General features: G+C 54.9%; 2 protein-coding genes across 2 annotated transcripts; one reads left to right on the top strand and one right to left on the bottom strand.

The window, feature by feature from the left end:
- On the top strand, nucleotides 1-27,183 carry FOXO4 (forkhead box O4). The gene is made up of 5 exons (XM_032196434.1): nucleotides 1-18; nucleotides 592-823; nucleotides 7,050-7,444; nucleotides 16,936-18,177; nucleotides 22,494-27,183. The coding sequence occupies exons 1-4, from the start codon at nucleotides 1-3 to the stop codon at nucleotides 18,157-18,159; spliced, it is 1,869 nt and encodes a 622-aa protein (XP_032052325.1). The 3' UTR covers nucleotides 18,160-18,177; nucleotides 22,494-27,183.
- Nucleotides 2,776-6,320, bottom strand: SNX12 (sorting nexin 12). The gene is made up of 4 exons (XM_032196056.1): nucleotides 6,106-6,320; nucleotides 4,589-4,684; nucleotides 4,254-4,378; nucleotides 2,776-3,762 (listed from the first exon to the last, which is right to left on the bottom strand). The coding sequence occupies exons 1-4, from the start codon at nucleotides 6,268-6,270 to the stop codon at nucleotides 3,660-3,662; spliced, it is 489 nt and encodes a 162-aa protein (XP_032051947.1). The 5' UTR covers nucleotides 6,271-6,320; the 3' UTR covers nucleotides 2,776-3,659.

Raw genomic sequence — 27,183 nt, 5'->3', positions numbered from 1 at the left:
ATGGTAACAGCCACGAGGGTTGTAAATCTTGCAAAACGTCCTTAAAAAACTAACTGACCAGAAGCCTGGAGTCCCCTGAGCACCGGGGAGGACGGAAAGCCATGCAGCAAGCGCACAAAGGGCTTGTGTAAACACCAAGGAAAGGCCGGGACGGCTCGGGTGCCAGCTCAGAAATTGGCAGCCCCAAGGCAAAACCACCTCCTCCCACCTCTGGCCCAAGCCCCGGTGCGCACCCAGGCCACTGCTGGCTCTCACCTGCTCAGCAGGGGCTGCCTCCCCACAGCCCAGGGCCCTACCTGCAAAAGGAGCCGTGTTTTCACCAGCAACCCAACTGCCACAGCCAGCAGCCCTTCCCAGCCAGGGCACAGCGCTGTCCAGATAAGGAGCAGCAGGCCGGCAGCAGCTGGGAGCTGCGGGAAGGGCTTGAAGGCCTCTCTCAGGCTCCCTCGAGCAAGTTCTGCCCTCTGCAGGGAGAATCGGCTCCCACTTTGGGGCCGGGCAGCACAGGGAGGCAGCGCACCCACACAGCATCCCCGGGAGGTCAGGGTCAGGTAGGGCTCTGCAGCAAGAGCGGCACTCCCCTGCACGCAGCCGCCCCGGGAGGCTGCCCGTTTCCTACCGCTCACCCCAAGCCAAACACAAAACCTGACAAAACTCGATGCAGAAGCGCAAACACCTCCCACTGGGGCGTGCTCCCAGGACACTCGTTTTTCAGCTGGCCTTGAGCACTTCGGCCTGGAGCCAGGAAAGGCTGAGCGAAGGGCTGCGCTCGTGCGGGACCAGGCCTCCATCCTGCCCACCCAGCCCATGCTGCACGCAGCCCGTCTGTGCTCTCAGCATTTTCCTTCAGCTCCTGGGTAGTCGATCCTGAAGTAGGGCACGGGAAACCAAAACAAAAAGCATCAGAGCCCTGACAGCAGCCGGGGCCGCTCCCTGCTCCGCAGGTGAACCAGAGCACCAGGGCTGCTCGGGCTCCGTCTGGGTGCCTCTCCAAGGAAAGGGACTTGGTGCAGCCTCCCTGCCTGCTCCGCGTTTCACTGCCCTTCCTCTGAGCCTAGGCACACACCGCCCCCTCCTGTCCTTTCCTCAGGATCAGCCTTGGACTCTGCTGCTGAACGCTGAGCATCCTCCCCAGGCCTCCAGCTCTCCTCCTCCACAGCACTGGAGCCCAGAGGGCTTCTGCCAGGCTCCCCCTTACCTAGGTAAGAGCTTGAGGGAAGCCACTTTTCCTGGCGGCCATGGTCGGGAGCGAGAAGCCATGGCAGGGATTGCTGTAGAAGGCCCCTTGGAGGGCTGTCTGTGACCCGCAGCCCTGACAGCAGCTGGAGAGACCACGGGGAGAGACCCCAAGGTCACCGGTGCGCGTGGGTGGGAGGCCAGGCACCGCTCGCAGCACGAGCGCATCCCCTGGGATGCTTCCAGGCACTCCCCACTCCCTAACCCCTCTCCATGCTGCAGCCCAGGCCTTCCCCTGCTCCCTTCCAGGAGCCGAATCCCCCTCCCAGCACCCCTGCCCGCTTACTTTCCGTCTCCTTGTCCCGGGGGACGGGTCTGGGTATGGCGGATGGAGCCCCACCGGCACGCTGCAGCTTGGGCTTGGCACCCGGCTTCAGTTTCGTACCTGGGGGACACACAGAGCATCGGGCACGGGGCGAGGTGCCCGGAGCCAGGCTCTCTCCGGCCGGGGCTTACCTGGGAGCGGGGGGAGCCTCGCTGCAGCGGCTCCCGGCCCCGGTCAGCCCTGGGGGGCTCCTGCCCCCCACAGCAGGCGGCCCTGCAGGGCTGCAGCCAGGTGAGGCAAGAGAGGGGCTGCGGCTCCCCGGGGGTTGCCCCGGGGGCAGTGAGGGTCACAGCGGCGTGGTGATGGGTGTGGAGGTGACGAGCCCGGCCCCGCTCGCTGCATCCCAGCCATCCCAAGCCGCCATGCCTTCTGCCGAGAGGAGTCCGGCCCCAGTTGTGTCCATACCCCCAGCCCAGCCCTCCCCAGCCCGCCCCCCCCGAACCCGCAGGACGAGGCAGAGACTCGGCTTCACAGTGGTTTAATGCGAACGGACCCGGAGGTTACACTGGACGGGGGGGGACAGCCGCGCGGACGCAGCCCCGCAGCGGGACACGCGGGACGAGGGGAGCCCACCCCAAGCGGGGGCTGGCGGGGGGACAGGGGACGGCCGCCTCCGCCGGCCCCCGGAGCAGCTCCCTCCCAGTTTCAGCAACTCGTCCTCGTCTCTCAGATCCAGCTCTCGCCCACGAGCACCAGGTCCTCAGCAGAAAGCCCAGGAGAGGTGACAGAGACCTTGGGGGATGTGCTGGGCAGGAAGCCTGGCAGGGACGGGAGGTCAGCCACCGCAGGCCTGTGCCCCGTGAAAGGCTCAACCACGCTGCCACAAAGTGACCGAGGGTTGACCCGAGGAGCTCCCCGAGCAGAGGCCAAGCCTTGCTCGATGCAGCTGTGACAGCCAGAGGGGTCTCCAAAGGACGGCTCTGGTGCAGCAAGTCACAGCCTCGTGGTCTCTCCCGAGCTCTGGACGGTTCCCTGACCAGCCTTGTGCCTTCCCTTCCACATTAGTGACCACCTAGCTCATCGGAGAGAAAAAAAAAAAAAAAACAGAACACAAACAAAACCTATCAGTCCTTAACCCTGCTCCACGCACAAGCCTCTAGCCCAGGACTGACCCAGCAAACTTTCTGCCGTCCCTTTCTGGAGAGGTGGTGCCACCCTCGCTTCGCACCAGGCTCCTCCTGCAGCTGCAACAGCCCCCGGCCTCCTCCTGCTCCTCGGCCAGGCCGGTCCCTTCCCTTCCTTCCCCTCCCCTCCGCAGCTGGGGCACGGGGGAAGGTCAGCGCAGCTCGGCTGAACCGGGTGCTGCTGGAAACACCACGGCAGCAGCCCGCAGCAGAGCTGGCTGTGGCGTTTTTAAAGCCTGGGCCGTGGCACCGCAGCTCACGCTGCGACAGCCCGGGCTAGCCCAGCTTCCACGCGCCAAACCGCTCTCACGGAGCATCGGGAGAGCGCACGGCATGGAAACCCCCCGAGCTGCCAGCAGCACGCGAGAAAGGAGGGGGAGTAACACTAATACACCAAACAGGTCTGTACGCAGGAGGCTGAGAGCAGGGTTAGAGTAAGTCTTGGGTCTCAGCACTTCCAGACAGTGAAGAACGGGGATTTCATGCAGGGCGAACGGGGTGGACGAGGGACCAACACACCCAGGCACCTACTCACTGTTTTGGATAAGCCTTACTAAAACTCTAATACCTGATGCAATCACTGACCAACATGACAACTGCTATTCTTCAGAGTCTCCTGCAGAGATGCTTGGGGCTGCATGGACAGGGGAGTGAAGGTCATCTCATACCTTTCTGTACAGGGAGAGAGGCAGCTCCTACACCATAATGCCATAAGCAAGTTCCTGCTCCACACCTATTCACACCTGCCACTAGGTGCGGGACAACACATTCACTTGCATAAATCTTCATAGCTTTAGGCCAAGACCACAGCCCAGTAGAACAAGCTGCTGCCAGTTACAAAAGAGGAAAATACTGAACAAACTGGGAGGTTCAAGAGAGGAAAAGCTGGTTCAGAGAAGACAGATTTAGTGTAAAAATAAATGTCATTTTTGCAGGAGGGAGGGTGGAATGGAGGAAGACAGTGCCAGGTGCTCCTACTGGCGCACTTTCCCTGGGACGTAATTCCTATCAATAGTCTCCTCTTGCAGGAACATATGTAAGCAGCGCTCGTTCTGTGCCAGTGGGTGTCCAGCAATTCTGGAAGAAAAATCAGATGTGGAGGTTAGCAAAGGCACCGCCGAGATCCCCACACTCCCACTTCTGTGGGGAGAGAGCAAGGCAGGCCTCATTCACGGGCAGCCAGCTCCGAGCACAGCCCTGCTGGGCTCAGGCCAAGGTCAGCAGGTCAGTACAGCAGGGCCAGGAACAGCTGCTTAAACAGAGCACACACCCCACAGCATGCACCGCAGCAGATCACAAACATCCTGAGCCCACACTGCCCAGGCAGCAGGTCTCTAACACAGCCATTTTGCTAATATTTGCTTCCCTCTCAGAACAGAGCATTGAGCACAACCTACACCGGAGGTAGGATTCACTTCACAGCTGTGATTTCATCACCTGGCAGCAGGCACCGTCCTTTAGCACAGCACTTGCATGATCAAGACTCCTTCCTGGTCAACCCACAACCCTCTTCTGCCAGCAGTAGCTGGGAGGGCAGGCACACGGCAAGCCCAGGACACCAAGCTTACTTGTTAATAAACTGTTCTAGGCCCTGTCTCCGCTCCTCGATGAAGGACTCCTCAAAGATGCCTTCGTCTCCTCGGAAGGGAAGCTGTCGTTTCAAAGCTTTTCCAGGCAGCGGTGGCACTACAATCTGAAAGCAAAGAACCACTCCTGTCAGCAGAAGCGCCACCTGTGAGAGGGCATCCTAAAGCATTTCACACTCATCTCCAGCACCACCACACGGCCAGAGATCGAGCCCCGAAGCTGCCCCACCACAGCCTCCCTTCTGGGCAAGATTGTCGCTACAACTGCTCCTATGTGACCCACTGGCAGGGACAGGCAGGTCTGAGCTGGACCTCACCTTACTGTCTCGCTCCAGCTCGTTCTTCAGCCATTCAAAGTCGCTGTATCTTCTCCTCACACATGACTCCTTCAGTTTGAAGATCGGGAGGTTTGTCTGTAACGAAGAGCAGCAGTTAATTTGCAGGTTGCTTCGGAAGCCAGATAGCGTTTCAACATGCAATTGAAACCTGAAGCTGCGCTTAGAAAACCAAGCCCCCAGAGAAGAAGGCATCACAAGAACACCCAGCTTCATTATTCAGGACAGAGCACAAGCACCGAAGCCCTTCAGAATCAAGCAAGCACTTGCCAGGCTACTTGGAGCCAGCCATTCCCTCCCCCTCAAGTTACTATTTCAGGAACACGCACCCCACCCAGGGGCGCACACTGAAACCAGGGCTTACAAATGCAGACAAAGCTGATTTTTTAATTTTTTTTTTCTCCTGAGTTCACTCCATTTTGAGGTGATCTACGAGACAGCTTCACAGCAGCCTGCAGAGCAGAAGAACCTCCTACCCAACAGCGGCATTTCCATGGAAGAACTAAGGGATGAAATCTTGTCCCTGCGACTGCCCAAGGCCAGACCTGGCGCTACAATCTCCTCGCACAACAGACCGTCACACCCTAACGGATGAGCAGCTTTTTTTCTGGTGGGCCTGTGCCACCAGAGCAACTTGCAGCAATTCCCCTTCCTCCTCCCAAAAAGTCTAAAGACTGGCAGCTACAGGGACTTCATCTCTGCAGTACTGAGATACTCTGAAACATGAAGGGGACTAAGGCAGCACAGCCTGACACACAGCCCCCAGACATATGCAGGTACCACTGCAACACAGCTGACTGTTCGGGGTCAGATCTGCAAAATAAAGCTGTCTGCCTTCAGAGTCTGTCCACAAGAGCTGGTTTCAGTGAGACTACGAGGTTCTCACCGCCATCTGCCAACAGGCTGGTGGGGACCAAGAATCAGGACAGAAAGAAAAGTAAACACCCAATTCTTCCGTAAGGCAGCGGAGACTCAGCAGTTATAAATCATGCTGCGAGCACAGGCCTGTGCCAGCACCATGACAGCCACTGCAAGCAAGTTTCTCTTCGGGGGACGCTCAGTTTCACTTGCTCAGCTGTCAGATACCTCAGAGGGCTCACCAGCTGAGCCCAGCCAGGCGTTCCACCTGCCCCGCACTCCCCAGAACCACAAAATTTGGGTAAATCGACCGAGTCCACACCCAGGGCTGAGCAGACGGCCCTGCCCACACGTCCCAGGACCTACCCAAGAGCACAGCCGCGGCCTGCAACCCCCCGGGGCTGTCTGAGGGGAGAGGCGCAGGGGCCGGGCCGGCACCCCCACCCCCTATAACCCCCCCATAACCCCCCCATAGCCCCCCCACACCCACAGGAGGCCCCCACGGCCCCTCCTCGCTGACCTTGAGGCCCGGCGAGCCCCTGACGAGGCTCCGGGACCCCCCCCCAGGCCCTCCCCTTGCCCCCGGCCCTCCCCGGGGCCTTGTCCCCGGCCCGGTGCCCGCCGCCCGGCGGGGGCCGCACCCTCATGCGGAGCTCGTAGCTGGTGTATCTGGCGCGGCCCATGCCCACGGTCTGCGGGTTGAAGATGTCGATCTCCAGGAAGTTGCTGGGCGGCCCGTACGCGTCCGTCAGGTCCTGCGGCTTGGCGTTCAGGCGCCGGGTGTCGGCCACCGCCGCCTCCGACATGGTGGAGCCGCCTCAGCCTCCTCCTCGGCCCGCTCCCTGCCGCAGCCCGCGCGGCCCCGCCCGCGCACTGCGCCCCGCCGCCCATAGGCCGCCTGCATAAATCCGCCCTTATCCATGGTCCCGGGCCGCGGGCTCCGCCGCCCCGCCCGCGCATAGCGGCCTACTGCATGTAGGCTGCCTGCATAACGCGGTGGTTATTCAGATTCCCGGGCCGGCACCCACCGCCCGTTTATAGCTATTCATGGCGCGGGGCACCCCCCGCACCGCGGCCCCGGAATCTGCATGGAGATAACACGCTCGCCGGTTCCCCGCGCACCGCCCGCACCAAAACGGCCGGGACCCGGTGGGGCCGCGCGGGGTGCGAGGCCGAGCCGGGAGGGGTACGAGGCTGGGCCCAGAACCGGGGCACAGCCCTGAAAAACAGCGCGGGAGCGGCGGTTATGTAAGCCCGGTCCGCCGCGGTGCCTGCCGGGAGTTGTAGTCTCGCCGCCGCGCCGCCTGCCACGCTCCCCTTTCGGCGCCGCGCCCCGTTCCCCCCTCCCCTCCTCCGCGGGCGTCGCCGGGACTTGTAGTCCACCCGCCGCACCCAGCCGCTTCTCCAGCGCCCTGGCGGAACTACGAGTCCCGGCGTGCCCCGCGCGCGCAGGCGCAGAGCGCGGCGCCGCTGCCTGGTAAACAGAGCGGCGCGGCGGCGGCGGCGGGGCCCGGGGCTCACAAAGGGGCCGGGGCCGGGCCCATGGCCGAGCCGGGCGGCGGCGGCGGCGAGGGCGGGGGGGGAGGCGGCGGCACCGGCACCGCGGCTCCGGACATCGACCCCGACTTCGAGCCGCAGAGCCGGCCGCGCTCCTGCACCTGGCCGCTGCCCCGGCCCGAGCTGCCGGGCCCTGAGGAGGCCGCGGGCGGAGCGGGGGCGGCGGCGGCGGCGGCCTCGGGGGCGGCCTCGGGGCCCGGGCGGGCTGAGGGGGCGCGGGGGGCGGCGGCGGCGGCGGCCTCGCGGAAGGGCGGCTCCCGGCGCAACGCCTGGGGCAATCAGTCGTACGCCGAGCTGATCAGCCAGGCCATCGAGAGCGCCCCCGAGAAGCGGCTGACGCTGGCGCAGATCTACGAGTGGATGGTGCGCTCCGTGCCCTACTTCAAGGACAAGGGCGACAGCAACAGCTCGGCCGGCTGGAAGGTGAGCGCCGGCGGCGGTTCCCAGCAGCTCCCTTTAAAGAAAAAAAAAAAAAACAAACAAACAAAAAAAAAGGGGCTGTGGACCTAGAGCGGTGCCGGTGTTTTCTCGCCGCGGTGGCTGAGGACCTCTGCTGGAGTGTAGGAAAGGGAAAGTAGAGCTCAGGACGCGCAGCTCCAAACCCTCAGTGCTCTTCTCTCCCTTCTTGTAGAAGAGGCAGCCGCTAGGATCTGTTAAAAGATCTCCCCGCTGTTTCCGTCCTCTGCAGGTGGCAGCCCGGTGGCCCTGTGCTGGTCAGTCAAACGAGCTCCGGCAAGGAGAAAGGGAGGTGTGAGGGGTGGCTGCTGAAAGAGCCCCTCGGGCTGGCCTCGTGCGTGTGCATGTTCATATACCTGTGTGACAGTGGAGCCACAGGAGTGGGATCTGAGGAGCGGGAGCTGTCAGTCTGGCAGCAGACTGGAGTGGGATGTGTGCCACGCTCCTGGCTGTTCACAGGGCTGGTCAGCAGCTCCTCTGAGGTTGAGCCAGGGAGGTTTGGGACTTCCATGACTCCAGCCATGCGTTCCTCTGCCTGCATTAAGTCAATGCAGGAAGTTAATTTTGAAAAAAAAAAAAAAAATAAGGCAGGTTTTTCTGTGAGGTGAGCTTTCAGCTGGCTCCCCTCTCTTAAGGGGCACACCGTGTGGCTGCGTGAGGAGCGCTGATGTTTGCTCGAGAGGGGGTAGGGACGTGGTGAGAGGGACACAGCTGTCACAGCTGAGGTTGGCATGGGCTGGCAGACAGCTTCTCACAGTCGCCCTTCATCTGGCTTGCTGACAGCTCCCAGAGAGAGCCTGTCATTTGACTAAAATCCCCTGTCCATCTTGCTTTCTTTTCCTTTTCCCCTGTGTGCGGGTTGAGTTCCCATTGTTAAGTTTTGATTTGGGGCAGTGTGGGGGGTGTGTTTGCTTTCTTTTTGGTAGATTGGTGGTCTCACGGGAAGGTAGCTCCTTGCTTCCTCTGCCTAGGCATGCTGTCCTCGTCCTGCTGCCGTACAGGATCGTATTATTTTGGCAAACAGTTCATGGAACTGGTGTCATTTCTCTTCAGCATTCCTGTCAGCATCTGTTTGGCAAAGGTACTTGCGACCAAAGTTGAATGTGTCTTCTTAAACATGTCCCAAGGTGTGGAAGTTGGGATGTCGTGAAGTATCCTGCCAGGCTGGATGCTAAAACAGGCGTACTGCGGGCTTGCTCCAGTGTGGATGTTCTCTTTTATATTTATTGCTGTATAAGGGGACCTTCAGTCTGGGTTTTGGTCAGGGTTTTCATCAGGGATCCCTTTTGGGAAACGTGCGGTTGGATTTGACCTGCGGAAAGGTGGAGATGCCAATCTGCACAATCGGCCCTCGCTCAGATAGCGCTGCCGTAGCCGTTCTGCGGAGATGTTTTTAGTGCCAGGGTTTATTTGTAGCCTCGCAGGCTGGGGAGAGAACTGAAACTTCCTGCTGGGGGAGATGAGGGAGGGCAGCGTGGCAGCAGCTGTGGTCGGAGGCAGCCCGCCTTGTCATTAGGGCCGTTCAGCGCTGTTGACTTTAACCAGCAAACAGAAAACCATCGTGGAAACACAGCTGAAAGCTGTTCGGCTGCCAGGGGAAATTCCCAGCAGAGGCTTTTCGTTTTCAGGGCATTGTCCGTTAGGGTGGGTGCGTGGGTGGTGCTCGGCGCTCCTGCGCTGACCGTGGAGCTCCAGCTTCAGCCCTCCTCAGCGCTGGCACGGGCACGCAGCCTGGCAGGGAGCGCTGCTTTGTTCTGCTTACATGGAGAATTCTTCTGGTGAAGATTTCCTTAATCTGCTTGCATCGAGGTGCATTAGAAGAAGGCGTGTTAGACACAGCTTCAATGATCCCGAAGCAATCAAGGCAGCTCAATCTGCTTTTTGTGGGTTGGGAGTAAATTGGATAGGTTCGTGTTTTGTATTTAGGGCAAAGTGAATAAACAAAAGATGTATCCTCTGCGGAGGAATGTGCCTTGCCTATTTTGCTGTTTCCACTGCTCTTTGGTATTTTTAGAACTGCGAAGCTGTGCTTCCATCTCTTTAAATTTATAAAGTAAAAGGAAAACTTCTCTGGTTGTCTTAGCTTTTATGGGTTCGTCAGTTTGGAACCGAATGAGTTTGGATGAAGGAAACGAATGCAGGGCTGCTGCTAAATGCTGCTGGAACATCTCGGTGCCTTTTAAGTTAGCACCACAGCTCCTGGAGCTCTGGGGCTTCTGCCTTTTGGCAAAAATACTCTGATCGTGTAGTATGTTCTGTTTGTACGCAGCGCACCTCAAGTAGAGAATTTAGGCAGTGAGTATTTCAGAGCACTTTTATTTCTACCTGCTTCAGTTAGTGCAAAGCCCATAAACCTGTTATTACTTCATGATTACTTTCCAGCTGTCTCGCTCCGATGTACAATAGAGGGAAATACAGCTGTTACGGACGGCCAGGGTGTAACCTGAAATCCGGAAAAATCTGTTCTCGAGGAAGGTGATGGGTGCTGTTCCTGAGCTGCCTGAAGTACTTCGTTAAAGGGAGGGCTGGCAGGGCGCGCAGGCTCTTTCCCCTGCAATAATTCAGCTGGAGTTAAGAATTAACCGGGCTGAAAGGCAGAAGTGTCCCCGCAGGGGTGTGTCCCCAGACTCCTTTGTAATCCTCTCCTCGGCGCTCTGCGAGCTGCTCTCTGGATAAGAGGATAATTCCTTCCGGCTTTCAGACTTTGGGAGAGGAGGGCAGCGAGCGTTTCGAGCAAAGCTCCGCTCGATCCAGCAGGAGCACATAAAGCCCTCTGGAGCAGTCTGCGTGCGCTGCTCGTCGCGTTTCGTGCATCCAGGAGCGTGAGCAAGTTTGACGCCGTGCTGAGCAATGCTGAGGACTGGGCTTTCTCCGTGAAACACTGAATATTCTCCCAAACCTGTTGTCTCCTCTTTTGCAGGAACAGAGTGAGCTTAAAACCACCCTTTTCTCCCTCCAAAGGCATTTTACTGTAGCAAACCCGAGATATTTCCCATTGGAAATTTCCCAATTACATTTCCCTGCTGCATTGCATTAGTTTAGAGGAGGCTGAGGTCACATCTGTGTTCTGGTACTTGGCGTTCACTTTGATTCAAGTGTGTGTGTGTGTGTGTGTACCTACTGCAACAACTGAAGGTAGCTGCAGCACTAATTAAAAATTTACTGGGCATTCTGCTCGAAGCAGGTGTCATCTCTCTGGACAGCCGAGCTAACTTATAAAAACGGGCAGCGTTTTGCTTAAAAATCTTCCACGCAGTTGTCTCTGCGTGCTCACACAATGTGTATGTGACCTGCTGGCTCTCAGCTGCTTCCTGGCGTGTCCCCTGCAGCTCTGCCCGGCATTACAGAGTGACTCCCCCGCTGCCACAGCATGATACAACGTGAAGTGAGGGCTTGTGTTGGTAAAGGCGAAAAGTTCATCAGTCGCTGGCTTGTTGACTGCTGCCCAGCCAATTTTTGCTTTTTCTGTATGCAGATCTAGAAGAAAGCAACGGACGGTTCCTTAAAATAGTGGTGCTGGCTGTTTGCTTGTGTCCATCTGGACTGTGCCGGAGCGTTCTGGTGTCCTCGAAGCTTTTTTTGGCTTAGACTTGTCAGAATTGTGGCTTCTCAACGTGCACAGGTGAGGGCCCAAGTTGGTAGCTGATCCTTCTTTTATTTCATGAAGGAAGCCTTTGTCTGGGAAGGAACGTGTCCTGGTGGGAATATTTGCACAGGTTTGCTTTTGACTTTTGGTAACGGTGACTTCAGGATGATGATTTGAGAAGACATTCAAAGGATTTCCCTGTTGTTGCTCGCTGAGGCATAACTGACTTTTTGCCAAAAAGCTGTAACACAAAAGGAAATATAAAACTCAGCATCGTAGCTCTGACCAAAGCATAAATCTGCCTGAATTTCAGGCCGGTGCACGTTTGTTTGTAGGGGAGGCTCACCCAGGGCCTGATTGCCCACAGCATGGACTTCATTTGGTGAGGAAAACCAGCTGCTTTCTGCTGGGTGTCCCGAGGAGGGCTGTGAGTTGGTGTGCCTGGCACGGTGACACTCTGTTAACTGTTCTGGCAGTGAAAACGAGAAGGTGCACATCTTAAATTCAGTTTGAAGCTGGTGTCGTTGCTGCCATCGTGGCACTGAGCAGAACCCAAGTCCCCTTAATCCTCAGGAGTTGTGGCAGAGCTGTGGGTGCTGCTGGCTGGTAAGCAGGGTTGGTTTGGGTGCTTTGAAGCTGCTGTACCACGAGGGGAGGGAGAGGGGCTGTTGGTATCTGGAGCAGCAGTGGTGGAAAGGACTTGTTCCTGCTTGCTGTTACCTCTTACAACCCCGCTGTGTTTGTCTGGCGTTAGCAGCGCAGGGAGACGTCGTCTCGGCAGCCAGCAACCTCGCTGGATTTTCTTGAAGTGTGGGGGGAATAACAAACAGAAGCCAGCCCAGAAATAATGAACAGGAGCGTGACAGAGCAGTGGTGGGGTTTCTTGGCTTTTGGTTTTCTCTTCACTTGAAGCCTCGTGGAGTGTCCTCCCTCTGAAGCAGGGGGGAGCTCTCCTTTTGGCAAAAGTCCGTCTGCCCCGTGCAGCGTCAGGCAAATTACCTGGAGCTTTTGCTGCTGCTCTTTCCTGTTCCCCGTCAGTCTGTTTTGGAAAGCTGCTTTGCTGAAAGATTATTCTTTATGGCACAGCTTAATTTTCCAGTCAGCCCTCAAAGAAGGCAGCTCCCGGGATGCTGGCGCTACTTGTTCCAACAAGTTTCTTCTGCTCTATCTAATCCTGCGTGGCTTCAGCTGCCCGCCTTGGTAAGCGTGTCAATTGCCCCGGTGTTTGCTTTTGTGAGAGCGAGGATTTTCTTCTTCTGAACTCCGATTGAAAGATTACAGAAAGGAAAATGTTCCTCATAAGCCGTGGCTTTGTGTCTCCCGAGCTTGACGTCCGTGCTCACGTGTGCTTTCTGGAAGGAGGCTGCTGGAGCAGCGTTGGAGCTCTGGCTGGGGAGCAGTTGTTTACTTGCTGGAGCGTAGCTTTGCAAAATCCCTGCAACGAAGACTTTTCCGAAAGCCTCTGGAGCCAAGCGCCTGGGTGAGTGCAGAGACAGGCACTGACAAATGCGGAAGGCGGGGCCTCCTCCCTTGCAGCCTCCGAAGAATGTGGTGGCAAATTATAATTCTGCACAATTACAGGCCTTGCTTTGGAACATGGCCCTGCGCTGGGATGTGACCATGTTCTTTGTGTGCCTCCGAGGCAGTGAGAACACGTTGCAGGGAGCTGCCGTGATTGTTCATCCAGCTTTATCCCTCCCTGATTCTTCAGAGACTTTTTTTTTGCTAGGAATTCAGGTGCCTCCATGATATCAGGAACTTGAAATTTCCCAGGAGAATGGCACTCGTGCTTGGGAGTAGTTGTGGCCAGACCCTGAAATCCATGTGAACATGTGCAAGCTCAGAGCTCTCAAGGACAGGCGTTGTTTTGTGTTTTTCCTCGCATATCTTGTGCTTGGCTTGGCCCCGAGCACTTCGTTCGCACGGCTCTTGCACCACGGCTCCGTGTGCCTCCTGATCCAGGCCCGGCACAAAGGAGCCTCCTCTTCTGCCCTCTCCCAGCTTTGGAAAAGCTGTGTCACAGGACGGAGCGTCTCAGCTTGTTTCTCCTCTGCTCTGTGAGCAGCCTTTGTCTGAACACGCTGTCCTGAAGGCTCTGATTTGATGCGAGTACAACTCTGATTTTATGGTAGGCAGCCTCAGCCTTGCTGGGAAGCCCCGGAGTCCCTCGGGAAGGCTCTCACTGCCTTTCTGTCTTCTGGGAGAAGCACTCATGCCCCTCAGACAGCGTTCCCGTATGGCGGCTCCATACCCTGGGTGGCTCTCGCCTCTCCTTCAGGGCGAAGCGCGCCCCGTGCCGCATGGGGCCGGGCCTGGCCTGGCTGGTACGAGGGCAAGGAGGGTTGCTTGCCTTTAGGGGATGCTATCAAAGGGGAAGATTTAACATTTTGGTGACTTCTTGGGAATTAGGAAGCAGCTTGGGGCTGCTGTTAGCCGCTGTGCTATGGCTGTCCTGTGCATCCTGTCCCACACGTGAGGCGGTTGGGCCTGCTGAGCGCTTGGGTGGTCAGCGTACCCGAAATGCTTCTGGCCGGGCCTTACCTTTGTGTAACATCTGCCATTAATTTCACAATGGTTTTGTCTGAATGTGTGATTTACGGGAATCATCTTAGATCTGTGATGCTTAGAGACCCAGACCAGCTTTTTTCCACTTCAGTACCGACCATACAGCAGCGCTCGGTAGGAACCGCTATAGGATGCAGTAAGCCGCCCCCCTCCCCTCCCAGCCAGGTGCTGAAGGGACTCCTAAGGATTTGCACCCAGGCTTTCCTAAGGATTTGCACCCCGGCTTTCCTTTCCTGACTGCTTCTTCCTCCAGCTCGGGCTGCAGTCTGGTCAGAGGCATCCCAGCGGTAAGAGCTGGGGGAGCGGATGCCAGGAGCTCTGCATCGCGGGAGGGTCCAGGCTGCTGTGAAGCTGAGCAGCTAAAAAGTTAATTCCATCTCTCTGCTTTTGGTTGGAGTTGCTTAACTTCGAGAAAGGAAATACGTCAGGGTTGCCTGGGTGACCGAATTCTGTCATTTCCCCTCCTGCAAGGTTTGACTTGGAGTTCTGTGATTATTTTAGCATCGTTAATTTTCCACTCACTCTCTCAGTGAGATCTGAGGCTGCCCTCCACGCGTTAGGCACACATTAAATCACGCTGGTGGCTGCATCCCTGTGCCGGGGAGCACAGCGTGTGGGAGCCTGACAAAGCTAACAGCAAAGGAGCTTCCCTTGGACCTGTGATAAGGTTTAGCACCTGTGTGACATGAAGCAGCTCCTTGTGCTGGCCAGTCCTCCCTTCCCTGACACCCCTCTGCCTCGAAACACGGGGCCTGGGAGGGGAGCTGGCTCAAATCTATTTTGGGACGCTCAGGACCGAGTATTTCAGCGTGCAGACAAGCTCGGGCATGCAGATATGTGATGACCACGGGTGCTGTGGCTGCAGTGGTGAGCTGCCTCGCAGAGAGAGGTGTAAAAGTCATAATTTAGACATTGCACTTCTAACAGCAGCTAACCATCACATAAGAAGCGTTCTGTGTTTGTTTTTTTTTTTCTTCCTCTTGCCTCCAACCATACGTTCTGTGCCTCTGCTAGCACTGAGGTGCCCGACCCTCCCCACTGAGGTAGCTCAGAAAACAGGCAGAGCTCCAAGAGGCAAAAAATCATTTTCCAGGAAGGTTGGGGCTGCTTTTTGGTCCGATCAGCTCTCTGAAGCAGCTTCGAGTCACAGATGCTTGTTACAGGAGGAGGAGAGCTGGAAGGCAAGGCAGGAAGGAGCAGTACAGCAGCTACCCGTGGCTCCAGCCATTTACCATCGTGTCAGCTGAGCACTAACACGTACAAGCACTTCGAGACTGTTGCACAAAAGGTAGCGGGCTTCCCAAATCTTGATGTAATTCTTAGACGTGTTTCAAGATGCCTTGTTTCAGGCTTCTTTTTTAGCCAGAAAATGAGGCCCTGGGACTTTCACTTAGACACAAGAAGTGAGGTTACTTTTCTGCAGGCTGCGGTGTCACTGAAATGCTGACAGCAGTGCAGCGTGCTTTTGCTAACGGAGGACTCAAAACCCAGCTATAGCAGAAAATAGCTCGTAGTTGGGAAATTTTGAAGCCTCAAACCCGTTGGTTTAAAGCTTCATTTTGGTAAATGGCACTAAAAACGGTTCTGAAACTCTCAGTGTATGCTCCATCCAAGCTAGCAGGGCATGGACTGGGTGTCCTCAGGAGCTCACAGATCGCTTTCAGGAGGATAAATGAAGGATCTGTGCCCGCTTGGTGTTCGTGCTGGAAGGGAAAGAGCCTTACTTAAAGAATATGCTAGACGGGAGCGTTGCTGTAGCTGTTAGTGTGAATACCTCCCATCACAGATCTCTGTAAGAGCCCTGGCTCGCACGTGTTCCTGCAGGCTCTGGCTGCGCAGTAACCCTTGGGGTGCTCTCCAAGTAGGAGCTTGCGTCTCCGTAGATAGTGATCACAAGCAGCCAGCCTTGTCCAAATCCTCAGCAGCCAAAGGTTAAAACGAGAGCTAATTCAGAGCAATTCACACGTCTCCTTCCACCTCTGTGAAAACTTCCCACTCTGCTGTGTTGTCTCTGCCTCACTTGAGGACAGTCCTTTTGGTAAGGTGGACAAAATTAGCGTGGTAAGGGCTCGGCTGAGAGGAAAAGGGTGGGGAGAGGGAAGGCAGCGGGCAGGAAAGAACTGCCTTCAGAAGCACTGGAAAAGGATGATAAAAGCACAGTTAACGTGGCTCAAAATTGGGACTGTGCAGGGAAGTTGAAGGCTGCTGTGAACCTTTCAGCTGATACGAAAAAGGTGTTGCTCTCGGACCGCTGTTGGGCTGCCGGTGCAGCACCTTTTAATTACGTGTAATTTGACTATCTGAACAAATTAAATGCAAATCTGAAGCAAATGCACAGCACAGGCTTCAGAGGGATCTTCGGGGGGCTCTGCTCAAACAATGAGGTTGGTGCTCGCTGATCCCAAAGTACTGGGGGTTATCAGCACAGTTGCAGGACTGAAATTCACTTTGTTGGGGTACAGACATTTTAGCTCGCAGTTTCTAGCAAAGGGAAGGGTGTTAGGAGGGACAAGGAACGCGTGCCTTGCCAGATGGAAAGATGGGAGCAGCTAAAACTGGCACGTACAGTGTGGGAGGGCATTTATCAGCCTGAACGTCTTACCCCATCAGAAACGCACACAGAGCGTGCTGCCTCCGTGTGGAGTGCCCTGGCAGCCCCCAGACTTACCGGGACTCTTGCTCCACAGATCCTATCTTGTTTGGGGGATGGAGGTAGTGAAAGGCATACTGAATTGCATGGGGTTTGTCATTTCTCTTCTTCCAGGCTGTTCAACCAATACAATTCCGTGTCGTGCTCTGATCCTGCTGAAAGCTCACCGTACAAAAACTAAAAAACTCCAGCCAGGTTTCTGCTCAGTGGCTAACGGGGTTAACAGGAGGGTGGGAGCAGGAGAGGTGGTGAAGGTGCCACTCTAACAGCAGCCTTGGCTCAAACTCCACTGGGCTCACGTTGAACTTGTATTTGGGAATTTGCTCACTTGCCCTGCGGTACGTTCAGCTGCTGCAGCCTTTGTAGCAGTGGCACACGGCCTTGCAGAGTTCTTTGTGTGTCAGTGCTGGCCATGCCAGTTGGAAGCTGCTAGTTGTCGTGGCAGCTTTACCCCTGCTGCATCAGGGAGACTTTGCTCTGCCTGCTTGTGCTGTCGGGCGTGTTGGAGCTGCGATGGCAGGTTTGGTTTGTGCGGGTCTTTGTTCTACCTTTCTGCTCTGGATGCTGTCTGAATGCATTTGTGCTTGTGAGGTTTCCAGGTGGAGCCGTGGTGTAACCTGCCAGCTCCTCACAGCTCCTCTTTCTTATCTGTTTCAGAACTCCATTAGGCACAACCTGTCCCTGCACAGCAAGTTCATCAAAGTTCATAATGAAGCCACTGGGAAGAGTTCTTGGTGGATGCTCAATCCCGAAGGCGGTAAAAGTGGAAAAGCACCGAGAAGAAGAGCTGCCTCCATGGACAACAGCAGCAAGCTCGCAAAAGTCAGAGGTAAAGCATCCAAAAAGAAGCCCTCTCTCCAGTCCGCTCCAGAAGCCACTGCTGACAGCCCTGGTTCCCAGTTCCCGAAGTGGCCGGGGAGCCCGTCCTCGAGAAGCAACGAGGACTCTGATGTGTGGAACACCTTCCGGCCTCGAACCAGTTCCAATGCAAGCACCATTAGTGCCAGGCTTTCTCCGATCGTGACTGATCAGGATGACCTCCACGACGAAGAGCTTCTCCCATCTATGGTGTACTCCAGTGCATCCAGCAACGTTCCACCAACCGTGACGGAGGAGCTTGAGCTCATCGATGGGTTAAATCTGATGTCTCCCAGCTCATCTGTGCTATCCACCCAGCAATCTGCTTCCAGTGGTCAGATCCAAAGAGAGTCCAGCTTTTCCTTGCGGAGCCCAAACACGGCTGGGCAGACCGCTACTTTTGGCAATTCCCTCTTTAACCCCGTTGATATTTCACTGCAAAGTTCTGTCGGCCACTTCTCCGGCCCTCAGACCTTGGAAGCTCTTCTGACACCCAGCTCCCCGCCTCCGAGGGATGTTCTGATGACTCAGGTGGATCCAGTTCTCCCACAGACTGGCAGCAGGATGAGCAGCCGAACTCTTCTGCTCCTGGGTGGACAAGCCACCCAGAGTAAGATGAGCTCGGGCAATCCACGAGGAAAGCCTGCGGAGCAGCAGGCAGAACCAGTTGGTGCCAGTGTCTTGCCATCGACGCTTCCCATAGCAGCATCTCCTCAAAACGCTGGCAGCATCAACAGTTTGAAGGCTCCAGTTTCTGCAGGGGCTGCCCAGTCAGTCCAGCTGGGCAGTCCGCCACTGCTTGCTTCAGCTAGCCCTGCTCCTCTGGGCTTGAACCAGGACAGGCTGCCCATTGACCTGGACATTGACATGTACATGGAGAACCTTGAATGTGACATGGATTACATAATCAACAGCGAACTCATGGATGGAGAAGGACTGGACTTTAATTTTGAACCTGTTCTGTCTACTCCCAGCTATCCCAGCACCTCGCAGGCCTCCAACCATACCTGGGTACCAAGTTAACTTCAGGAGCACAAAAAGGTAGGTGTAGTTGTGTCAAATGCTCCAGCGCTGTATCGGGATCATCTCTGAGAATTCTCCTGTGCCCCACGCTGCAGTAGCTACAGACAGGTAACTCTTTGGAAGAGCAACTGCTCTTTGAGTTAAAAGTTTCTGGGAAACCGCATTCCCTTTTAGAAGGAGAAAAGGGCAGATAAAGGTAACCTACCAGGCCATAAACTCCTTAATGGAGTAGAGCAGCAACCCGAAAGGAACTCCTGCTGTCTCTTCCCAGAGGTGACTGCTCTACAGGACGTTGGTCTCTGCCACGTGGTGTCTGTAGCTCCGAATTTGACATGAGAGCATATGCTGATCCCATAAAGATGTGATGCTGTGTATACAGAGCGGGTTAATTGAGCAGGCACACACTGTTCTGCCCAGGTTATGATTATGCTTGCAAAATTTTCTAGTATATGAGGTTGCAAAGTATGTCTGCTTCATGACTGCCTGCTTTGCCCTGCATGCAGCAGGACAATCACTCTGTTATCAGACCTTCTGCCATTCCCTTATCTGGGGAGAGTGTCTGTGAAGTCTGGTGAGCCTGTTTGTCAGCATCAACTGCTGAATTGCTTATGCAGCCATTAAAATGGGAAAGGAAGAGAAAATGGGAGTGTGGCATGAATGGAGATGGAAGGAGGAAGGTATCACATGCTTATGCTTTCAGTAGCAGCACAGCTGCCTTTCTGGTGATCTTTCGTGCTCAGAAATTCCTTGAATAAATAAAATTCACAAATAAAATGTACGAGAAACAGAGTTAAAAACATCTTCTCTCTGTCATCCTGATCTGAAGCTCTTTAACCACTGATGCAGTCAGAGAAGTAGAGAACTGGAGCTGAAGGCATGTTTCAAGCTCGGAGCTCAGTTAGCTAACAGTACGGGCAGCTTCTTTTAGGGACTAGAGCACAGACTGGATATCAGTTGGAAACTGGAAGCCTTGCCAGGATTATTTCCTGTGCAGGAGCCAGATGTGCTGTTAGTGCTGCAAGTTTGGTTAGTACTCGTGGCCAGCTGAGCAGGCAGAAGTACTGGCATACTGCAGGTCCTGCTTCACTTGTGGGAAGCCCTTGAGCTTCAAGGTGATGGAGAAGGAGTGGAATTATTGTGTGCTTGACCTTACTGCTATTTCCAAGGCACCTGAGTAACCTGAAGGTAGTCCTGCCTTCAGGTTTGGACTGAGTGACCTCTGGAGGTCCCTTTCAGCCTGAATTTCCTGCTGATTGCTGCTGGGCGTGCTGGAGACCTGGTTCTAGGGTAAATATTTTTCTGCTCTGCCCCAGCGCAGCTGTTCCGGACAAGTGCTTGGGACCAGACAAAGTGAAACGCTGGCCTTTGTGGTACTTAAACCCTGCGAGCACATTGATACACTATTATATATGGACTTTTTAAACACAAGTTAATGCCCTGTTATTCCAAATCCCAGCACACTGCTATTCCAAATCCCAGCACACTGCTTAGGACTTCATTTGTTAGTAATATTCTTCTCTCCATACTTAGAAGATCTCTTTCCTGTAGAGAGAAGGAGGATCCATCAAGGTTTCCCCTGTTTCCTTGTGGCTTTTTATAGTCTTGTGCATTTAGGTGTTCCCTTGCCAAATTACAGAGTGTCTGTCTTAAACCAGATACCCACGCTCCAGGTGCAATGGGGAAACTCAGTTTGGATTTCAAAGCCCAATTTAGTTGACGAACCATTCGCAGTGTTCATCTGCCCAAGGACGGTTTGTGAGATAGTGACAGGCTGGGGCTGTTCCAGCGCTGGGTGCTGCTCTGAACCCCACTGGATATTGCTGTGAGCTTCGGTGCTTTTTGTGTGCTGTGCCAGGGTGGGTCATCAAATTAGGGGAATACGCTGGCTTTGTGGGGTGAAACGTTCTTCATAGGGTGTTCAAAACAGGGCAGATGGAAATATCCCGCAGTCCTGGGTGCATCACTCACCTGGCATGGATAGGCAAGAGCTCTGTCTATGGAATACCAGGCGTAGATCTATTTTTTAAGGGTATAAAACAGGGAAACTGATGACATGGTTATCAAAAGGTGAAGGTGTGACTTGTAACCATGTGCTGAAGGGGGAGAAGGGATGTGCTCCGCAGCAGCTGGGGTCTTGGTCCGTGTCGATACCTGGTGTGTGCCTTGCTTACCGAGGCAGAGGAGTTGCTTGAGATTAAAACCCTTGGATCTGCTTTCATCATGGCGTGAGTTTGAAGTGTTACCCTCTGGGGAATGTGCTGGGCACATCCTCACTGAGGAAAGAGCAAGATGTTGAGTGAGTCCTTAAACAAGGTTGTGCACCAGCACAAAGGGGGCTCCTCCGTGCTCCTGGGCGAGCAGCCCTGAGCTGCAGTTCTGCTCTTGGAGAAGCCTGCCTGCTCACTCTGCTTTTTTCCTCCAAGTCTTTTATTCTGCCCTTTGATTGTTTGCTTTTTCTGGGCTTTGCAAAGCTTTTAAGTGTTGCCTGTGTCCGTGGGGTGAGATGAAGGGGAGTTTTTTCCCCAAAGGAAGGCAGACACGTTGCGAAGTGCTGCCGAGGCAGAGAGGTGTGGGTCAGGAGTGCATCAGGGTTGTAAGAAAAGGGGAACAGGATGTGCGTGGCGAGAAACAGGAGAGTTCCTGGAGACCATGAATAACCCTGGGAAAAGAAAGCAGAAAGCTTTCTCAAATTTCAAATTTAGGAGTTTAAAAAAAAAATAATGCTGCAGACATCAGCGTCTGCGAAGAGGTCAGGATTTGGATCATCTGTCCTTCCTTTGGATCTGTTACTGTAAAGAGCTGTGTCCCTGCTCGGAAACCGTGCTTTTTCCCCATGTGAAGTTGACGTTGGTGACAGCTACTGTAAATGACTGCGAACCTGCAGCCATCCGGAGTAGTGTCTGAGGGCTTTGTCTCTGCCCTGCTGGGTCAGGTACAGGCATAACGCTGAGCAAAAGCTGAGCATCAGATCCCGGAACGGGATCAGCAAGCAGCCAGGATGAACCAGAAGCCGGATAAATCCTTGGTCTGCCCTCAGCACGCGGGAGAACAAATTCCTGTTGCTCCCACAGCTGCTGCTCACCACTTGCTGGTTTGGGCGCACCGGGTGCGTGAGCAGCATGGGACTGAACGCAGCCTTCGTGAGCAAAGCTGTGAGCAAAGCCTGTGGTGAGGGACACCTGGGGACAGACCTGCCTCTTCTGTGCACTTGTCCTGCTTCGGCGTGGTCATTCTGCTCCTCCAGAGATCGGTTTGCAGCCTTCAGTTGTTCAGCTGAGCTCTGTGTGGCTTCACAGCCCCTTTGTCCCGTGCCCAGCTCGGCCTGGACCCTGCCGTTTCTTGCTGTGCTCTATTTCCCTTTGGTCCCAGCGCTGCATTTCCATCTACCTGAAAGCTAATAAATAAATAACCCCTTCCCCCCATCATCTTGCAGCTGCCCGAAGCCTGTTGCTCTGGCTTTTCATTTAAGCAAGTGTGTTTTCTCGTTCAGGGCTCCCTCCCCTTTGTAGTTTTCCTTTCCCAGGAGTTTATTTCGTACTCAGCAGTGCTCCTGCCGAACGCCCTGCCTTGATGCCCTGTATTTCTATAGCATGCCTTGCTGTTCTGCCTTCCCAAGCGGACCCTGGACCTGCAGTGGAGGTGTTATGTCAGCGTCTTAAACCAGCTCAGATGTCTGCTAGGGCTTGTTTGAGGGAGCTGCAGCTGCTGCTTTGCCGCTGCAAGCTGACTCTGAGCAGAGTGAGGCAGAAAGCCTGAGAAGGGATATCTAAGATTTTGGGGGTAATGAGTCTAGAAATACTTTTTTTTTTTTTTTTTTTGTAGGTTGATATGGGATTTCTTTAAGTGGTTGAGTATAAGCAATTCTCATGTGTGATCTCAAAAAAAAAAAAAAAAAAAAAAAAGAAAAAAGCCCTTTCTTCATCTCTTCCCTCCCAATTCACATCTGTGGCTGCTTAAGGTGGGGAGTACCTTGCTCTTCCTCCCTGCTTTCCCACAGCGCTTCTGGTGTTAGCAAAGTCCTTTAAACCTGCTTATCTCGCACAGCTTTGATGGTGCCATCAGCTTGCCGGAGGAGTGCTCACTTCTGCCCTTTGTGTTTTTGTTTTGTCTCTTGTCTCGATTGTATTCTGAAGCTGGGAGCTGAGCACTCGCATCCTCATCCTCCGCTTGACTCTGTTGATCAAGGCCTCTCGTGATCTGTGTTTGTTCCCTGGTGGAAGTGGGCATCCTTTGAGCAGCACAAGGCTGGCTGATAGCAGTTAACTCCTCCTCTCTGCACCCAGGGTTCCCACTGGAGCTGAGATCTAACCATTGGCTCTTTTTCTTCTTCCTAGTGTCCTTCAGGTTTTGAACATCGGGTTCTGACTTCGCTTCCCACCCCTGGCAGAGAAAAGAATGGAGCATGTTGGATTCAGTTTCCCTGCACGCCACACCTTGGGCAGAAGGGGCTGCCCACCTGGGAAGAAAGGGCAACCTGCATCTGGCTGCAACAGGAAGAGTTTAAAAAATAATCCTGTTACGTGCCACGTCTCTTCCTACAAACCTGACCCTGCCTTGGATCTTCTGGGGAAACCCTGGGCTGTACAGGTCCAACGAGGAGCCCTGGTAGAAGCCTTGGCCAGAAGCCTCTGTGCTGGGCGATGTTTTCCCACGTGAAGAGTTGGGTTTGCTGGAGGAGCATCCCGATGGCCATCCTCTCTCTGCTCTGGCAGAAAGTCTCCCAGTGCCTCAGACTGGCGGAGGGCCCGCTCTGCTGGCTCGCCCTCCGGGACGGAGTCGTTGGACGTTTCCATTCAGCCACCAGATGTGCACTTGGTATCCCGCAGACTCGCAGAGGAATTGGAAGGAGCGTGCGGGTGGAAACCCTGCTGGGAAGAGGGCGTGCTGCTCCGGGGGTCGGCCTCGGTGTTTGCAGCCTGCCCCTCGTTGCCCTGCAGGGAAGGGTGGTGGTGGCGGTGCCGAAGGCTTCCTCTCGTTCATCCGAGTGGAACGGGGGGGACGTTGAGTTTTTCCCTGTGCCAACTAAGCCCCGGTGAGTGAGAAGCACGTTTAGAGAAGTCCCTATGCTGTTCTCAGCACATTCCCAATACACCAGGCTGCTGTGAAACAGGCACAGGTGCTAATAGCTGTTTCTGGGACACAAAACCATCAGTTGGGGTTTGGTTCTGATCTCCCTTGCTACAGCAGAGGAAAGGAGAGCCTGGGTGTGGCCTTAACAGAGCCCTGGTTGCTTTTCAGAAGGGCATTTTCTATAGATGAAATATTTTTTTACTAATCCGGGAACTTTCTACAGCGAACATGAAGCCAATGTTGAGTGTGTCCCCTTTTAGGCGTGTTGGGCATCTCTCCCTCCGCGGAGGTACCAGTGACAGACTTCTTTCTCAGAGCTGCATTAGGAACAGACACGTTTGCTGTTTGGTAACGTGTGCGATCGGGGGGGGAAAGAATTGGCAAATCCCCGCAGTTTCAGCCACCTTGGGGAAGGCTTGTACATTATTGTAATCTATATGTAAAAGTAGCTGCAAATTACATAGAAGCTTTTCTAAACCTTTTTAAATATATATTATATATATTTTAATTGAAAATGAGATTATTGGATAAACAAACAAACAAACAAACCACACTTGCTGCATCTGTCCCCTTGATACCAGATAACACTACAGCGTGGGAGGGACAGGCCGAGGGCGTTTTGGGCCAAGAAGCTGAAAACGTCGTTCGAAAAAGTGGGCAGGGCACGAGGGTAGGGAACGCTCACCATTCCCAGCACGCTGCTTCTCAGCTAATCCCTTAAGTGGTAGGGCCGTAGCTGATGCACCAGGAGATTCCCTGCTCTGCCGAGGGGATGGCGTGGGCTGGATCTGCCCTGGGTAGCCCTCAGGGAGGGCACTCGGCTGGATTTGGTAGCTGCCTTTTTTGGTTTCCGTGGGGTTTCGTTGCTGAAGTTGCTGCTGCTGGGGGACTTGGGGCCCGTGGGCATCCCCCTGGGGATGTGTGTCGTGTTCTGCCCCGGCTTTGTTCTTGCGAGACAGAAGCTGGGAGTCAGGAGATGAGCTGAGAGCATTAGCTGGCATGTTCCTGTCACCTTATTGGCGTTCGCAGGGGTAGGAGCTGTGGGAGATGCGGTGCTTTTCCCATGTTCCAGTAATCTTGGTCTGGCACCAAGCCTCCCAAATCCTTCCTGAAGGCGGTGGTGGCTTCTGCTGAGGCTCCTGTCGTGCAGTGCAATTAGCCGTGTTCTCGTACCACCTTGTCTGCTCTGTTCTCCTGGGTTTCATTTCGTGTTCATTTGAGTGGAGCTTGGAACAGGAGCGGTTTGTCTGGCTACCTGCGACGAGGAGCCTCCAGCAGCCTTATCGTCGGCGTGCCCTGCCGTGAGAGCCCTCGAGCAATTTGATAACCTTGGCTTTGAAGGCTGCCTTCGTGGCAGCCCTCGCGGTGAGACGTTCAGCGCTTCCCCACAATCTGCATGTCTGGCCACACCTCACCGCAACCGAAACAAAACCAAAAAATTAAAAAAGTTGAACCCCTGGCATCCCAGCCCGTGCTCTGCCGGCTCGAAGCGGGGATGTGCGTGCTCACTGTGATTAGTTCGTTACACTAATTGACAGGTAGCCCTTCCACGCACCCCTCGTGCTGCACATGGCACGCACTGCACACAAGGATGAGCCGTGGTGCTGATTCAGCTCACAGATGTGGCAGGACTTGTGCTTTTTGGCACATGGTGTGCCACTCTGTTTGCTCGGACCCTGAGGGGGGATGAGTCCCAGGAGCTCCAGAGCAAGCTGAGAGGCTGCCCGGGCTTCGCAGGCACGGACGGCGTGCTGGCTGCAAGTGCAAGCAGGTTGGTTACGCTGCTTCCCAGCTCAGTACCAAAGGACAGGATCCCAGCACGAGTGGAGCTGCTAAATGCAACCCTAACGCCTTTAGCATGGAAAAGGAGCCCTGCAGCTTGTGCAGGAGCCGCTGCCCCCGCAGCACTCCAGGAGCTGAAGGTGCTGGAGAGCGCACGAGTGGCAAGGATGGTGCTGGGAAGACCACTGGTGCTCCGGGAGAGCTCAGCCAACAGTGAATGGGATGTTGTGGGACAACAAATGGGACGTTGTGGGACAACAAATGGGACGTTGTGGGCTCAGGCAGCCTCACTCCTCATTTGGGTGGCAGGAGGGTTTGGATGGCAGGCGCAGAGGGCAGGGATGCAGAGGAGTTGGGAGTTCTCCAGCCCCTTCTCGGGTAACTTCCTCTTTGTAAGCCCTGACCTTTCGGAGCCTGGGATGATTCCTCAAGTGACACAAGAGACTTTCAAGTTCTTGAACTGCTGCTTGCTGAAAGGGTGGACCTGGGAGGGGGCTTCCCCGCCACTTGCCCTGGTGTTTGTGTTCTTTCCCAAAGCGTTTGCTGCTGGGTTCGGCGTGGTGTCTCGGTGGGTCTTTGTTCTGAGTCAGCAGCAGCAGGCCCTGTGCTTACGGGTACTTTTTTCTCTAATGAGGGGTTGGGCTGGGGTTTAGAGAGCAGCTCTGAGCGTGGTGGGGAGCGGGGCTCCTGGACAAGTGCCTGAGAGGGGTGGGCAGGGGACTGTTGGCTCGAGGCCTTAGGCTGTGCTGCGTGCGCTTTCCTTGCCCTCGCTGAGCTTGGTACCAAGTTCCTTCACCTCCAGGGGATCAAACGTGGTGTGAGGCCACCACACAGCTCTGGGTGCTGAAGGATTCTGCACACAGCTGCCCGTGGAGCCTGGCAGGAGGCAGGCTTGTTGCTTTTATTTACTCCCGGCTTTAGCTAATGGCTTGAGCCTTTACAACTTGAGCGTATTTTACTACTACCAGCTTCTTGGAAAAGCTTGGGATGTTGGGAGTTTCTCGGAGCCCTTAATTTTCGTAGCTGGTGTCTGAAAACCTGTCATCCCCTACCTTGTGCTGCTTTAAAAACTGCGGCTGAATCGTTCTGGGGAGAGGAATAAAAGCAGTGGGAGCTTTCCAGAGCCTGTGTGTACCCATCAGCGAGGCTCACACTAGAAGCAAGTAGCACTAATCAACTTTTTCCAAAGGAAATGCCTAGAAAGCTTTTATATAGTTCATGATTTGTTCATTTTCTTACTTAGTTGCTTATTTATAGCCACACTCAAATGCTCCAGGGCTAGCCTTGCTCCAGGAATGAGAAACCTGTCTGGTGCCGCGGGTAGGAGTGCCTTGGGAGTGGTGTCCTGGGCTGTCACCGAGGTAATGTGCAAGTATGGACCCATTAGCAGCAACAAAAAAAATCAGTTTGGGGATGTGAGCGTGAACAGGGATGGCTTTGGCTTCAGGTTTGCCTCAGCTGCATGCCTAATGAGAAACTTGTTGTAATTAACATGGGGAAAAGCAAATGAGGTGACTCCAGATGCCTGAAAGATCTGTCTGTGTGAAAGCTCGGGAGCGTGCGATAACACAGCACTACAGTTCGTAACCCTCAAGGAAGGGATCCCCTCTTCTCATTAGCCTTCGCATCACACCAGGAGGAGTCTGTAGAGGCTGGAAAACTCGCCGATGGAATCAAATCTCCAGCTGGCATCGCGGTAGAGCAGGGAGGAGAGGCGGTGGGAGAGCTGCAGGTCGGGTGGATGAAGGGTTGGGTTCTCCGGGTGTGTGCTCGGAGGGGGTGGCTGCAGCCGGTGCCCTGGTGCTGCCCTTCGGGGCTCTGTTTGTGCCGCGTGGGTGCCGGGTGACTGCTCCCAAAAGGAGCCCTCAGCAGGCACCGGGGGCTCCGTGGAAGTGTTCCCAGCGCCGTGGGGGCTTCGCCTGGGGTGACCACGGGAGGGCTTTCTGCAGCGCTAGCACATCGCCTGCTGTTCGGGGCAGGCACCTCCAGCTGCCGCAGCTTCCACCCCGTCCCCTCCGCACTCTTTCACCCCTTTCTCACAAGGATTTTTTTTTTTTTTTTAACATAATCTCTGCTTTTGTTTGCTCTCTGTAGCAGTGTAACTTCTGAACCATTACAGGCTCTTTGTTACCATCTGTGCTAGCAAGACTGTAGAATGTGCTAGACTAGGGG

Source organism: Aythya fuligula, chromosome 13 (genome assembly GCF_009819795.1).
Source record: "Aythya fuligula isolate bAytFul2 chromosome 13, bAytFul2.pri, whole genome shotgun sequence".
Lineage (NCBI taxonomy): Eukaryota > Metazoa > Chordata > Aves > Anseriformes > Anatidae > Aythya > Aythya fuligula.
This window is presented reverse-complemented; position numbering and strand designations above follow the sequence as displayed.